The following is a 13199-nucleotide window of genomic DNA, read 5'->3' on the forward strand; positions in this document are numbered from 1 at the left end:
AGGCGTTGTTGGGAGGTCATACAGGCACGTGGAGGCCACACACACTACTGAGCCTCATTTTGACTTGTTTTAAGGACATTTCATCAAAGTTGGATCAGCCTATAGTGTGGTTTTCCACTTTAATTTTGAGTGTGACTCCAAATCCAGACCTCCATGGGTTGATAAATTGGATTTCCATTGATTATTTTTGTGTGATTTTGTTGTCAGCACATTCAACTATGTAAAGAAAAAAGTATTTAATAAGATTATTTCTTTCATTCAGATCTAGGATGTGTTGTTTAAGTGTTCCCTTTATTTTTTTGAGCAGTATATTTCCATTGTTAGAGCGGTCACTATCTAGTCAATATAATAGATAAACATTGGTCTGGTGCTGTGTTTACGTCTGCATGCTATTAACGTGGAAAAGAGGCCTGGTGTAGGATCTGATAGGGCCAAGTAGTGGAATAGTGGTGAGGTTTTAATGGGTGTAAGATCTGATAGGGCCAAGTAGTGGAATAGTGGTGAGGTTTTAATGGGTGTAAGATCTGATAAAGCCAAGTAGTGGGATAGTGGTGAGGTTTTAATGGAGGTAGGATCTGATAGAGCCAAGTAGTGGAATAGTGGTGAGGTTTGTCAGGTCGCGTCAATTCGAATCTGGTATCAGAACAAAATAGTCAGCACATAGTAACTTTTGATTTCTAGGTACTTTAATTAATGCAAACACTTGAATGGTAAATGTGTGGCTCGTATATACGGGCTCCCTGTAACACCACGCAGGGCAGACAGAGAACTGGAATGACATTACAAGTTCTTCCTTAAATACTGGACAGACTTAGTTCCCTCTCCCAGAGGGCCTGTCATAGTAGAGGCTAGAATATGGTTTAGACTTATTCCAGCCTATCGTTGGCGTGCAGGTTGGTCCCAACCTCTAGACGCACTCCTGTTTCCTGGCGTAGCTGTTGTCTCTGGCGGATGTCTCATCTTGTGACTGCATAATGCACAGTTCCCTAAAACACTTACACCCCCCCGCATATACCTTTCACCCATATCCTGTTATTGCTATTATTCTACAGAAAAGCTCTTGCAAAACCCTGTTTCTACAGCATCAGCATTCTGTCCACATGACCCACCATCACATGAGCCACTTCCTCTAACATATAGCAGTATTCAATTATCTTATAGTTAAAAACGTATCATTATAGCATCTGTGTTATATTATATAGGTTATGCAAACAGATTGTTATATTATATAGGATATGCACACAAATAGTTGGTCAAATCCTAACAGGTTTTAATGGGTGTAAGGTCTGATAGGGCCAAGTAGTGGAATAGTGGTGAGGTTTTAATGGGTGTAAGATCTGATAGGGCCAAGTAGTGGAATAGTGGTGAGGTTTTAATGGGTGCAGGATCTGATAGGGCCAAGTAGTGGAATAGTGGTGAGGTTTTAATGGGTGTAAGATCTGATAGGGCCAAGTAGTGGAATAGTGGTGAGGTTTTAATGGGTGCAGGATCTGATAGGGCCAAGTAGTGGAATAGTGGTGAGGTTTTAATGGGTGCAGGATCTGATAGGGCCAAGTAGTGGAATAGTGGTGAGGTTTTAATGGGTGTAGGATCTGATAGGGCCAAGTAGTGGAATAGTGGTGAGGTTTTAATGGGTGTAGGATCTGATAGGGCCAAGTAGTGGAATAGTGGTGAGGTATTAATGGGCGTAGGGTTATTTTTCTTTCCTTTTCCCTTCCTTTTTCCCCTGTACTTTTTGTAGGCTAATGAATTCACACTCCAGAACAGTAGGACACGGCCCACACAGTAAGTGGCAACAAGCATCTCTAACAACTGTTTGGGGACTGCCTATGAGTATGTACCACTGGTCTAATATCATACAGTTTAGAGTCGTTCATTACGTCTTCATTATTTTAAACAACTTTTCTCCCTGAGTCAGACTGTATTTGGTCGGTCCCTCTCCTTGTTCGGGCGGCGTTCGGCGGTCGACGTCACCGGTCTTCTAGCCATCACTGATCCATCTTTCATTTGTTTACCTTGTGCCTTTTTTTTGGAGTAAAGTATGTTGCTCACTCATTCTGCTCTCCTGCACCTGACTTCATGCACCAGCTACACTCACCTTCTGACAGACAGACAGACAGACAGACACTCATTCTGCTCTCCTGCACCTGACTTCATGCACCAGCTACACTCACCTTCTGACAGACAGACAGACAGACAGACAGACAGACACTCATTCTGCTCTCCTGCGCCTGACTTCATGCACCAGCTACACTCACCTTCTGACAGACAGACAGACACTCATTTTGCTCTCCTGCGCCTGACTTCATGCACCAGCTACACTCACCTTCTGACAGACAGACAGACAGACAGACACTCATTCTGCTCTCCTGCGCCTGACTTCATGCACCAGCTACACTCACCTTCTGACAGACAGACAGACAGACAGACAGACACTGATTTTGCTCTCCTGCACCTGACTTCATGCACCAGCTACACTCACCTTCTGACAGACAGACATACACTCATTCTGCTCTCCTGCGCCTGACTTCATGCACCAGCTACACTCACCTTCTGACAGACAGACAGACAGACACTCATTCTGCTCTCCTGCGCCTGACTTCATGCACCAGCTACACTCACCTTCTGACAGAATTCAGTTGGAAGAAAGAGAAAGACAAGTTGAAGAAACAAGAGAAGGAGGAGAGGAAGAGAAAAGAAGCAGAGACAAAGACAGAGAAGGTAGAACAGAAGAGGAGAGAGAAAGAGCTGAGGGAGTGTGAAAGACAGGAGGAGAAGAGGGTGAAACAGGAAAAGAAGATGAGAGGAAGAGAGAGGAGGATGAGAGGAGAGAGCAGGAGGAAAAGACAAACGCAGAAAATGAAACGAGGATGGGGAGAGGACAAAGGTCATTGGAAGAAATGCCATTTTTGTGTCTGATTGCGACTTTCTGTGATAAAAATCGCAGGCAATTTTGATAATACTGTGATAATTATAAAACAAATTATATTTTGAGAGTTGTTGGTTGTTGTATAAAGAAAGACCATAATGTTATAATACATTTTCATTTTATTCAAGACACTGTAAACAACATTGAGCACTTCAATGTTTAAATGGTTACCAATTATTTACAGAAAAACAAACCACAGGTTTTTACAGAACCGTTGTTGAAAAATCAGTTGGGACAATAATACCAAAGACAGTGCAGTTTGAAGATCGGCAGAAACTGCCTCTCCAATAGAAATACCAATTACACCTGAAGGCGATGTCATGGTGACTAGTTAAGATAGTTAAGCTCATACACAGAAACACATCATCGGGTCTAAAGGTCGTCTCGCGCTGAACTGCGCATGTACAGGCCGTCAAATCAAAGGGACTCCTTCAACATAAAGTTGTTTTTGACTAACATGAAAACGTGTCAGTTTATCAATTTCACGAGGTTGGAGTAATAACCCATTGGAGTAATAACATTGGATCGAATCTAGGTTGTGCCTTTAGATTTTGGGAAAATGAATAACTAAGGAAGAATTTTCCACTCGACATCTCAAACCCCAAACCACAGCCTGGTCTGCTTGGTCTGTTTCACAAGCGTTTCCGGATGTCTCGTGACATTGTGCCTCTGTCAGGAGGTCTATGTGTAGCTGGTGTATAGGAGTCAGGCGCAGGACAGCAGATATGAGTAAATTAACGTATTTTACTCAACATAATATAAATGCAATACAAAAACACCCCACAATAACAGACCTTCCTACATAGAAACAATCACTCACAAACAAACATGGGGGAACAGAGGGTTAAATAATGAACAGGTAATTGGGGGATTGAAACCAGGTGTGTAAGACAAAGACAAAACAAATGGAAAATGAAAAGTGGATCGGCGATGGCTCGAAGGCCGGTCACGTCGACCGCCGAACGCCGCCCGAACAAGGAGAGGGACCGACTTGGGCGGAAGTCGTGACAGCCTCTGGGTTTAGAAACTCTGTGATAATATGTTGGACAAGACAGCAGAGATCTCCAATGTCTAATCATGTCCCATTGGCAGAAGACACGTCACTGCTAGTTGTCCTTTCAAGTATGTGTAACAACAGAAGTTGTCATGGAGAGAAGACCAAGGCGCAGCAGGTATGTGAATACTCATATTTAATTTCAAAAAAGGAGTAAAGCATCCACTTGACAAAACAATAAAGGTAGCAACAGTTCTGCAGGCTATTAAACGCAGTGCAAAAACAATTCCCCACAACCCCAAAGACAAACACACACACCTATATAGGACCTCCAATCAAAGGCAACTCAACACACCTGCCTTCAATTGGAAGTCCCAATCAACAACAGAATCATTCACATACAAAAACTGCCACGTCCTGACCCCAAAACTAATACAATAGCTCCATCTGCTGGTCAGGACGTGACAGTATGTTATGAGTATCAAGGTTGGGGAGTAACTGATTACATGTAATCCTATTAGATGTGATTTGGTTACAAAAAGCTGTAACGCAAAAATATTGTTATCAGATTACAGATACTTTAGGGGGGAAAAAAAATATTTACTGGTTTACTTTTCAATTCAGAAAGGATGTTTGAGATTTTTTTTCTTTTTCTCAATGACATTCAATGCAGCATTGAAAAAAGGAGCAAATTTAAGTTTGTTCCACCTGAGTGTCTGTCCACAAGTCAGAGACCACTATGATAACACACCAAATGATGACCACCAATCAGAGACCACTATGATGACACACCAAATGCGTTTGATGGATCCTTTTTTTCTTAAACGGAAAGTAATTAGGTTATGTTACGGAGTTTGGGTAATCCAGGTAACTAGTAACTCTTAACTGATTACATTTAGAAAGTAACATACCCAACCATGATGACTATGTACACCAGGGATCATCGACTAGATTCAGCTGCAGGCCACATTTTTTCTGGAGCGGATGGTCGGGGGGGCCGGAACATAACTACAAATAATTTGTAGACAGCAAACTGACTGGTACATACCGTTTTTATACACCTGTCAGAAACGGGTGTGACTGAAATAGCCGAATACACATACTTTTGTACATATAGTTTAGCTCTGAGAGCTGTCTGGTTTAAAGACTTGTTGGTTTTTGAGGGCTGACTGCCTTAGCAGGAACTAATGTGGATCTGTAATAAACCACAGGAAGAGTAGCTGCATATTCAATTAAATGTAGATTTATTGCTGCACTTCCGCACAATGATTGCTCCTTTTTATCAATCTCATGTTATGTGTGTATCGGTTGTATGGTTGTCACTGTTTTTAATGTTGTCGTTTTGTATTGTTGAACCCTGACTGCACAACAAATCTCCCAATGGGAACAATAAAGATAAGTTGAACTTGAGGGTTTAAGAAAGGATTTTTAACAGTCTGTGATATCAGTGGGCTTAATATTGACTGTCAACATGACATGAAAACATCCTTCAATCAAGTTGTATTTGTCACATGCTTCATCAACAACAGGTATGGACTATTAGTGAAACGCTTACTTACGAGCCCTTCCCACAATGCAGAGAGAAAGAAAAATAGAGAAATAATAGAAGAGTCAAACATGTAATAATAGATATACAATGAGGTATAGAGGTCCTGGATGGCAGGGAGCTCTGCCCCAGTGATGTACTGGGCCGTACGCGCTGCGGTCAACGTGGAGGATGTGTTGTTGCCTACACTCACCACCTGGGGGCGTCCCGTTGGGAAGTCCAAGATCCAGTTGCAGAGGGAGGTGTTCACCAGGATCCAGTTGCAGAGGGAGGTGTTCACCAGGATCCAGTTGCAGAGGGAGGTGTTCACCAGCATCCAGTTGCAGAGGGAGGTGTTCACCAGCATCCAGTTGCAGAGGGAGGTGTTCACCAGCATCCAGTTGCAGAGGGAGGTGTTCACCAGGATCCAGTTGCAGAGGGAGGTGTTCACCAGGATCCAGTTGCAGAGGGAGGTGTTCACCAGGATCCAGTTGCAGAGGGAGGTGTTCACCAGGATCCAGTTGCAGAGGGAGGTGTTCACCAGGATCCAGTTGCAGAGGGAGGTGTTCACCAGGATCCAGTTGCAGAGGGAGGTGTTCACCAGGATCCAGTTGCAGAGAGAGTGTTTTCAGTCCCTGGATGAGCTTGGAGGGCACTATGGTGCTGAATGCTGAACTGTAGTCAATGAACAGCATTCTCATGTAGGTGTTCCTTTTGTCCAAGTGGGAAAGGGCAGTGTGGAGCGCAATAGAGATTGCGTCATCTGTGGATCTATTGGGGCGGTATGCAAATTGGAGTAGGTCCAGGGTGTCTGGGATGATGGTGTTGATGTGATTCATGATAAGCCTTTCAAAGCTTTTCATGGCTACAGATGTGAGTGTTACGGGGCGATAGTCATTTACGCAGGTTATATTGGCGTCCTTGGGCACAGGGACTACGGTGGTCTGCTTGTAACATGTAGGTATTACAGACTGGGTAAGAGATTGAAAATGTAAATGAAGACACTTGCCAACTGGTCAGTGCATGCTCTGAGTACGCGTCCTGGTCCTGGGGCCTTGTTATTGTTAACCTGTTTAAAGGTCTTACTCACATCGGCTACGGAGATCATGTATTTGGAAATACCATATTTATTTGTGTTTTATCATAGTACAATCGCAGTATAATGTATTAAATAAATAAACCCCCCAAGGTCAAAAGAGGTTGGTTGGTGTTATATTGATGAATTTATATACCAGTATGGAAACTTTCTGATAAAGTCAGAGGCAGGCTACTTGTTGGTCTTAGTTTTCTGTAAAGAAAAAGGGAAATAGTTGCTGTAAAAAAGGGGTAATACTTTCTGTTTTAATAGTACCGTTTTTTGCTAATGTTTGGGTTCCTTGTGTTGCCAACCTGAAATGTGGGAGAAAGTGAGGTATATGGTAGCCACATTTTAGGCATTTTGTAATCATTTACACTATTTATAGTCAATGGGTGTTCCGCTTGTTTCGGCACTCTGAGGAAGCCGCTTGCTCTAGTAGTGGTTGCTTCATGCACTCTCTCTCTACAGTGGCTCTCGCGCTAGCCTGCCTAGTCAGTGAGTCATTTGAATGAGTGAGAAAACTGAAGAGAGAAGTAAATATTTTAAACATTATCACAGTGAGCGAGTTATAAAGCATAGGATATGAAACACCAAGTTAAGCGGAGTGTAATGATATAATTGTTATTTTTTTGATGAGGTTCTGAGTTGAATTAATTTATAAAAGTCTTATCATAGAGCTAACGTTGGCTAAAGTTATCTCCAGTCAAGCTAGCCTGTCGTAGTAATGGCGACAGGACCAACGAACATTCACACAGAGTGGAAACAAAGGGAAACATTCTAACTTGCTGTTTTTAGGGATATTCTGAGAATTACATTAAAATGTATCTATGAGATAAAATGGTAATTTATACCTTTTTACAAATAGTGTTTTAGTACGTTGGATATTTGGAATGTATAAGACTAGCCAAGTCAGTTGAACGAGAGACAGCCAACTGAAAACTGTATTGAAGAGCGAAGCACCAGATAAACTATTTTAAATCTTTAAGGTTTCAGACTCAATTAACAGGTGTGCCTTGTTAAAAGTTAATTAGTGGAATTTCTTTCCTTCTTAATGCATTTGAGCCAATCAGTTGTGTTGTGTCAAGGTAGGGGTGATATACAGAATATATGCCTATTTGGTTAAATACCAAGTCCATATTACGGTAAGAACGACAGTCCATCATTACTTTAAGACATGAAGGTCAGTCAATGCGGAGAATTTCCAGAACTTTTGAAAGTTTCTTCAAGTGCAGTCGCAAAAACCAACAAGCGCTATGATGAAACTGGCTCTCATGAGGACCGCCACTGTAACGCGGGTCGTATGAAGGGGACCAAGGCGCAGCGTGTATAGTGCTCATATTTACTTTTTAATGAAAATACTTCAACAAAACGACCGACAACAGTTCTGTCAGGACACTTGCCAAAACGGAAAACAACTACCCACAAAAACCCAGGAAGAAAAACCCCTACTTAAAAATGAATCAGAGGCAACGAGGACCAGCTGCGTCCAATTGCAGATCAACCCCAAACAACCCCAACATAGAAATAGAAACACTAGAACTAAACATAGAAATAGAAAACATAGAAAGACACAAAACACCCCCTGTCACGCCCTGACCTACTCTACTTTAGAAAATGACATCTTACTAGGGTCAGGATGTGACAGCCACAGGAAAGGAAGACCCAGAGTTAAACAGTTATACTTTGGACAACACAGCAGAGATGTCTAACAATGTCCTTAGTTGTCCTTCCAAGTGTGTTATGGGTATGTACATAATATGAGTACATTGCTAGCCTGATCCCAGATCTGTTTGTGGTCATGCCCATGTTAAATCCATGTCATTGCCAAGCCAACTCTTTGTCACCCATTGTCGTGTTTGGCTTGACACAAATGAGTGACAGGAGTTGTCATGATGGCACAAACAGACTGGCACTCAGACTAGTGCATTGAGTATCCTTCATAAGAGGACCATTTCATTTCAGACACTCTCTGCTGTGTCACACAGCTCTCTGTACTGAGGTGGTTGAGAGGTGAAGATCACAGGTGGCACATTAACCGTTCTTCTCATCTGGCAGAGTATTGTGATGGCCAGGGCAACTCCAATATCCTGAGGACCAGACACACAGTAACGGCTCAGTCAGGATTGATGGAGCAGGTGACTAGGTGCTGAGTGTGATAGATAATGGTTAAATCAAATAGGCCTACACTCGAGAGGTACGGTAAAAATCACTATGGTACAGCGCTGGGGTGTGATAGAAAAATTACATGTTTACCTGATTTGTTAATTATTAATAGTTCGCAATTAATTCTTAATAGATAGAAGGATATTTCTGTCCTGTTAGTGTCTGTGTTTTTATGGTCTCCACTCTAGTTCCCTGCAACTAATCTGGGCATTTGGTCACCAGAGATGACTTGAGCTGACAAATGAGTTAAAGACTGCATTACATAGACAAGATGTGGTGGGTGTAACTGAGATAGAGGAGTTTAGAACCACTCCTCATTGTCTCTAAATCATTCTTCCATCTGGGAAACTAAGCCAGGGTGGGGTTAAGACAACAACCCAAGTGCAGATAACGACAGGATGAAGCCAGAGTGGCTTATGATGCTCCTTGGTCTGAATGAGAGGGGGTTGAACAAACCATGACTGAGCATTGTTAGTGTCAGCTATATATAGTACTCTGTATTTGTGTAAAGGTTAGGTTACTCGGTCCAACACTCAAGGGTGGGGGGGGTTGGTCGACCAGCCTCATTATTGCAATAATTAATCAATATTAAATAAAGATGATTGTTTGAAGAAAGGACCAAATCTCTCTCAGTACTGAATTTCCACGACAGGGGTCAATTCATCCATCCTTCAGTTAGCATCCTGACTTTCAGATGATTTTATTGTTCTTATTTACTTGTATGTACTGTGTACTGCAATTCAGCTTTTAGCTGCCAAGTACGGCCTGTGTGTAATAATTATAATAAACCAGTACTACTACTAATGCAAAAAAAAGGTAGTCAATTGAAATTAATTTCCTGAATTGAAAAATCCACATCCACTACGGACAATTTTCAATTAGGGAATTGAATTTCAATTGATTTGATTGAAAAAACTGAATGGACCCCAACCCTGGAAACGTTAAATAGTACAGACATAGATATGAAATACTTACCCATAATGCTTGAAGTGCTACTAATGGTCCTATCATCAGGCTGATTCCATAGCCCACCAAAGAGATCAGGATGGGAAGACATGGCTGAAAATGACAAATTAAGAGTTTATCATTTTGTGAGAAAAACAAGAGTATATATGTCCGTATTATATCAGAAGTTTATTGTATCAATGAGTACTGTAAATCATATTTGTGTATCAAACTAGAATTATGGCATTGTAATGGTGTAGTGGAATGACATGTTTTTACCTCTTTATATACCAGCATGTGTTCATCCATTAGTCCCTTGTGGTCATCATCCTCAGACATATCACTGTTGGGATAGTGAATAACAAATCTTGTATTGTTACCACGAGCAACCTGAAATAGAATGTGACATGGGTTCATAAAAATATATCAATTGATCTTACCGAAAGACATAACAGATTTATTTAACACAGACTGACACACTGAATCTGATCCTCCTCAGCATACACACAACAACAACATCATCAACAACAACAAGTTAACTTATTTAACACAGACTGACACACTGAATCTGATCCTCCTCAGCATACACACAACAACAACATCATCAACAACAACAAGTGAACTTATTTAACACAGACTGACACACTGAATCTGATCCTCCTCAGCATACACACAACAACAACATCAACAACGACAACAAGTTAACTTATTTAACACAGCAGACTCACACATTTAAAGTTTGTTGAGTCCTCATCAGAACAGAACAGAGACAGGAGAGGGGGATGTCTGTGCCCCAGTCTTGGTAGCCTTGTACGAGCCCACAGCATCTGAACTGAAAGTGAAGGAAACAGAACAACAGACATTTTAAAAACACTTAATGATTTCCAGAACTAGAAGGTGTTGAAGAACACTCCATGGAGACATGAAAGTGCTTTAAGTCCAGGACCAGGTTTACATCATCTGTGTCCGGGAAACACATTGCAGACACTTTTTATCCAAAACAACCCCATTTGTACAGTTGCTACCAGCCCTAAAGACACACACATAGAAAAACCTACATCACTGCAAAGGTGGAAGCACACACCCTGTCCTGGATTGGCCGAGACCCTAAGAAGTACTCAATGAAGGTGACTTACGTTAGCTTGAAAGTAGTACATCTTTTCTATATCGTTTTGTTTCGCACCACTGAGAGGCACCATGGCTAGGTCTTCCTTTCTGCTTAACTCCTCCATCTTGAAATGAATGAGGTTTACATTGAATGTTATATTCACAGCTAAAACCTATACAGTAATCATCTACGACTTTGCTAGGAACAGACTGAATTATCAAGAGTCAGATATATTGCCCCATCATGCTTAATACTATAACATTTAACTATAACTTCTCTAATATATTTTCACCAGAACAGCAAATAAACATTGGCTCAAGGTTGAATTCAAAAGGTAAGATACATATAGGCTATGGACTGTACCTCGTGTTTGGCTTGATATACTTTCACACAAGCCCCAAACAGGTAAAGGCTGGCCAGTGACATACCTACTGAAAACTACACACACATATAGGGGTTGTCAAGCAAAATCAATACAAAAGGTTAATTCAAATCAAAATCACGTCAAACCATATCACACTTTCTGGGAAACATGTTGGAAACAGGTCATGGGAAAATTGTTGATTGGCTTCAGTAGAGTTCTAAGGCATGCCATGACCTGTCAGAAAATAACCGTTTGCAGGAGAGGAAACGTCACGTCGGTAGACACTTGCCTGGTCCCAGATCTGTTTGTGTTATATAGCCAACCCCTATGGTCATTGTCCAAGACAACACCAACAGATCTGGGACCAGGGAAGCTACCACTTTAGGGCACAGGTCTTGGCAAGCTTACCAGAATCACAGCCCACTTCTTCTCCTTACAAGCTCCATAGACCCCAGAGATTGAAAGGGCCAGGGTTGCTGCTGCTAGGACATACATAACTGTTATACCTGGCAGCATCTTGTCTATCTGTGAATAGGGAGACAAGTCAAATTCATGAAATGGAAATTCTGGGTTTATAATCATAATATTACAATGATACTAATGGACTCTAGCCTGGTCTCAGATCTGTTTATGCTGTATAGCCAACTCCTATGGTTGTTGTCATGCTAAACTCTGTAGGAGTTGGAAAGACAGTACAAACAGATCTGGGACCAGGCTAGATGGACACATCATTATTATAACAAAATGTGTATGACATAATAAGGAAATGTAATAGGGGCTATAAAAATAACAATTACTTCTTTTGATTGGTGGAAGTACCCATGTCCAAATAATGTGATGGCCAGCAAGAGGGTGCTGATGATCTGAAGAGAATACAACACATGATACAATCAATCATTACAATGTACAGGGTATTATACTGAGAATTCTACTGATATTGCACAGTAAAGGTTGATACAGTCATTTGTTTCAGAGGGTGCTGATGATCTGAAGAGAATACAACACATGATACAATCAATCATTACAATGTACAGGGTATTATACTGAGAATTCTACTCAGGCTTCATCATGAGTCATGAGGGATGGAATTATTTACAGGGTTTGTGAGCAGGGGGTTCATGAGTTTACAATATATCATATGTATCATTTATAAATAGCCTATAAATGATGATATGAATAGCTGAAATGTTAATTTAGTTGGCTGTTTACTAATCAAATATACTTACAAACCCTTTGTGGTATGCCGTGTGTCTGAGTTAATAAGCATGACATAACTTTATAACATGCTGCAGCTTAAGTACAATATGCTGAGACAATAAATAAATATGTTGAACACATCCCCACAAGCCACACCTAAAAAAAACAGATTCCAGTGAAAGTTTAAACATGACAGCTGACAGCTCAAAGGGTAACTACGTAGGCTACAAAATGTATATTTTGTTTTAGTTCTTTGTTCAGTAAACTAGATGAGAACAATCGGCGAATATTTTTTTTAATGTAAGCAGCACCTCTCACTGCTTGGGGACCCCACCGAGCGCATAAAAACTAAAAAAGCGCTGCAATAAATGTAAGAATGGAAGTGATATAACAAAACTTGTCTACTGTCATAAGTGACCGATAAAAAAAAACGAGTTCATCAACTGGAATAAAATAAGGCCAATAGACTGGAAGATCACTTACCCCTGTCAAGACACATACGAAAATGAACGCCCGTTTTACCCAGATATTAATTCTTCCCATTTTAATATTTGGTTATGATAAAAACAACATTTTGGATAAGTGGTTCACTTCAGAGAGCGGCTAACTTAAATCCAGAAAAAAGATCGTCCGATGTCTTTAACCGGTTCTTCTTCTCAGCATGAGCGTGTTGACATTGCCTGACGACTCAAACTGAATTATTCCGCTGCTCTATGTTCGCTACATACTTCGGAGGAAAAACTAAGGTCCATGGGCGTGGCGTATCGTTTTGCCGGAGCAAGGAGTTTGATGTTGACATACTGCTGAATGGTGTTTTGTTACATGGGAGGGACTAGCCCACATGTTATGTTGGCCAGTGCACGATGGCTAGAGATCAGGCAGGCTAAAAGGAACTA

General features: G+C 41.2%; 1 protein-coding gene across 1 annotated transcript; it reads right to left on the reverse strand.

Moving 5' to 3' along the window:
• Nucleotides 1-7851: 7851 nt before the first annotated feature.
• LOC106598666 (tetraspanin-8) lies at nucleotides 7852-13028 on the reverse strand. The gene is given in 10 exon segments (XM_082977882.1): nucleotides 7852-8613; nucleotides 9665-9748; nucleotides 9914-10024; nucleotides 10363-10395; nucleotides 10398-10466; nucleotides 10771-10866; nucleotides 11106-11180; nucleotides 11515-11631; nucleotides 11904-11969; nucleotides 12787-13028. Coding segments are annotated over 10 exon segments (840 nt in total). The 5' UTR covers nucleotides 12847-13028; the 3' UTR covers nucleotides 7852-8484.
• Between the last annotated feature and the right edge of the window lie 171 nt (nucleotides 13029-13199).

Source organism: Salmo salar, chromosome 07 (assembly GCF_965601325.2).
Source record: "Salmo salar chromosome 07, fSalSal1, whole genome shotgun sequence".
NCBI lineage: Eukaryota > Metazoa > Chordata > Actinopteri > Salmoniformes > Salmonidae > Salmo > Salmo salar.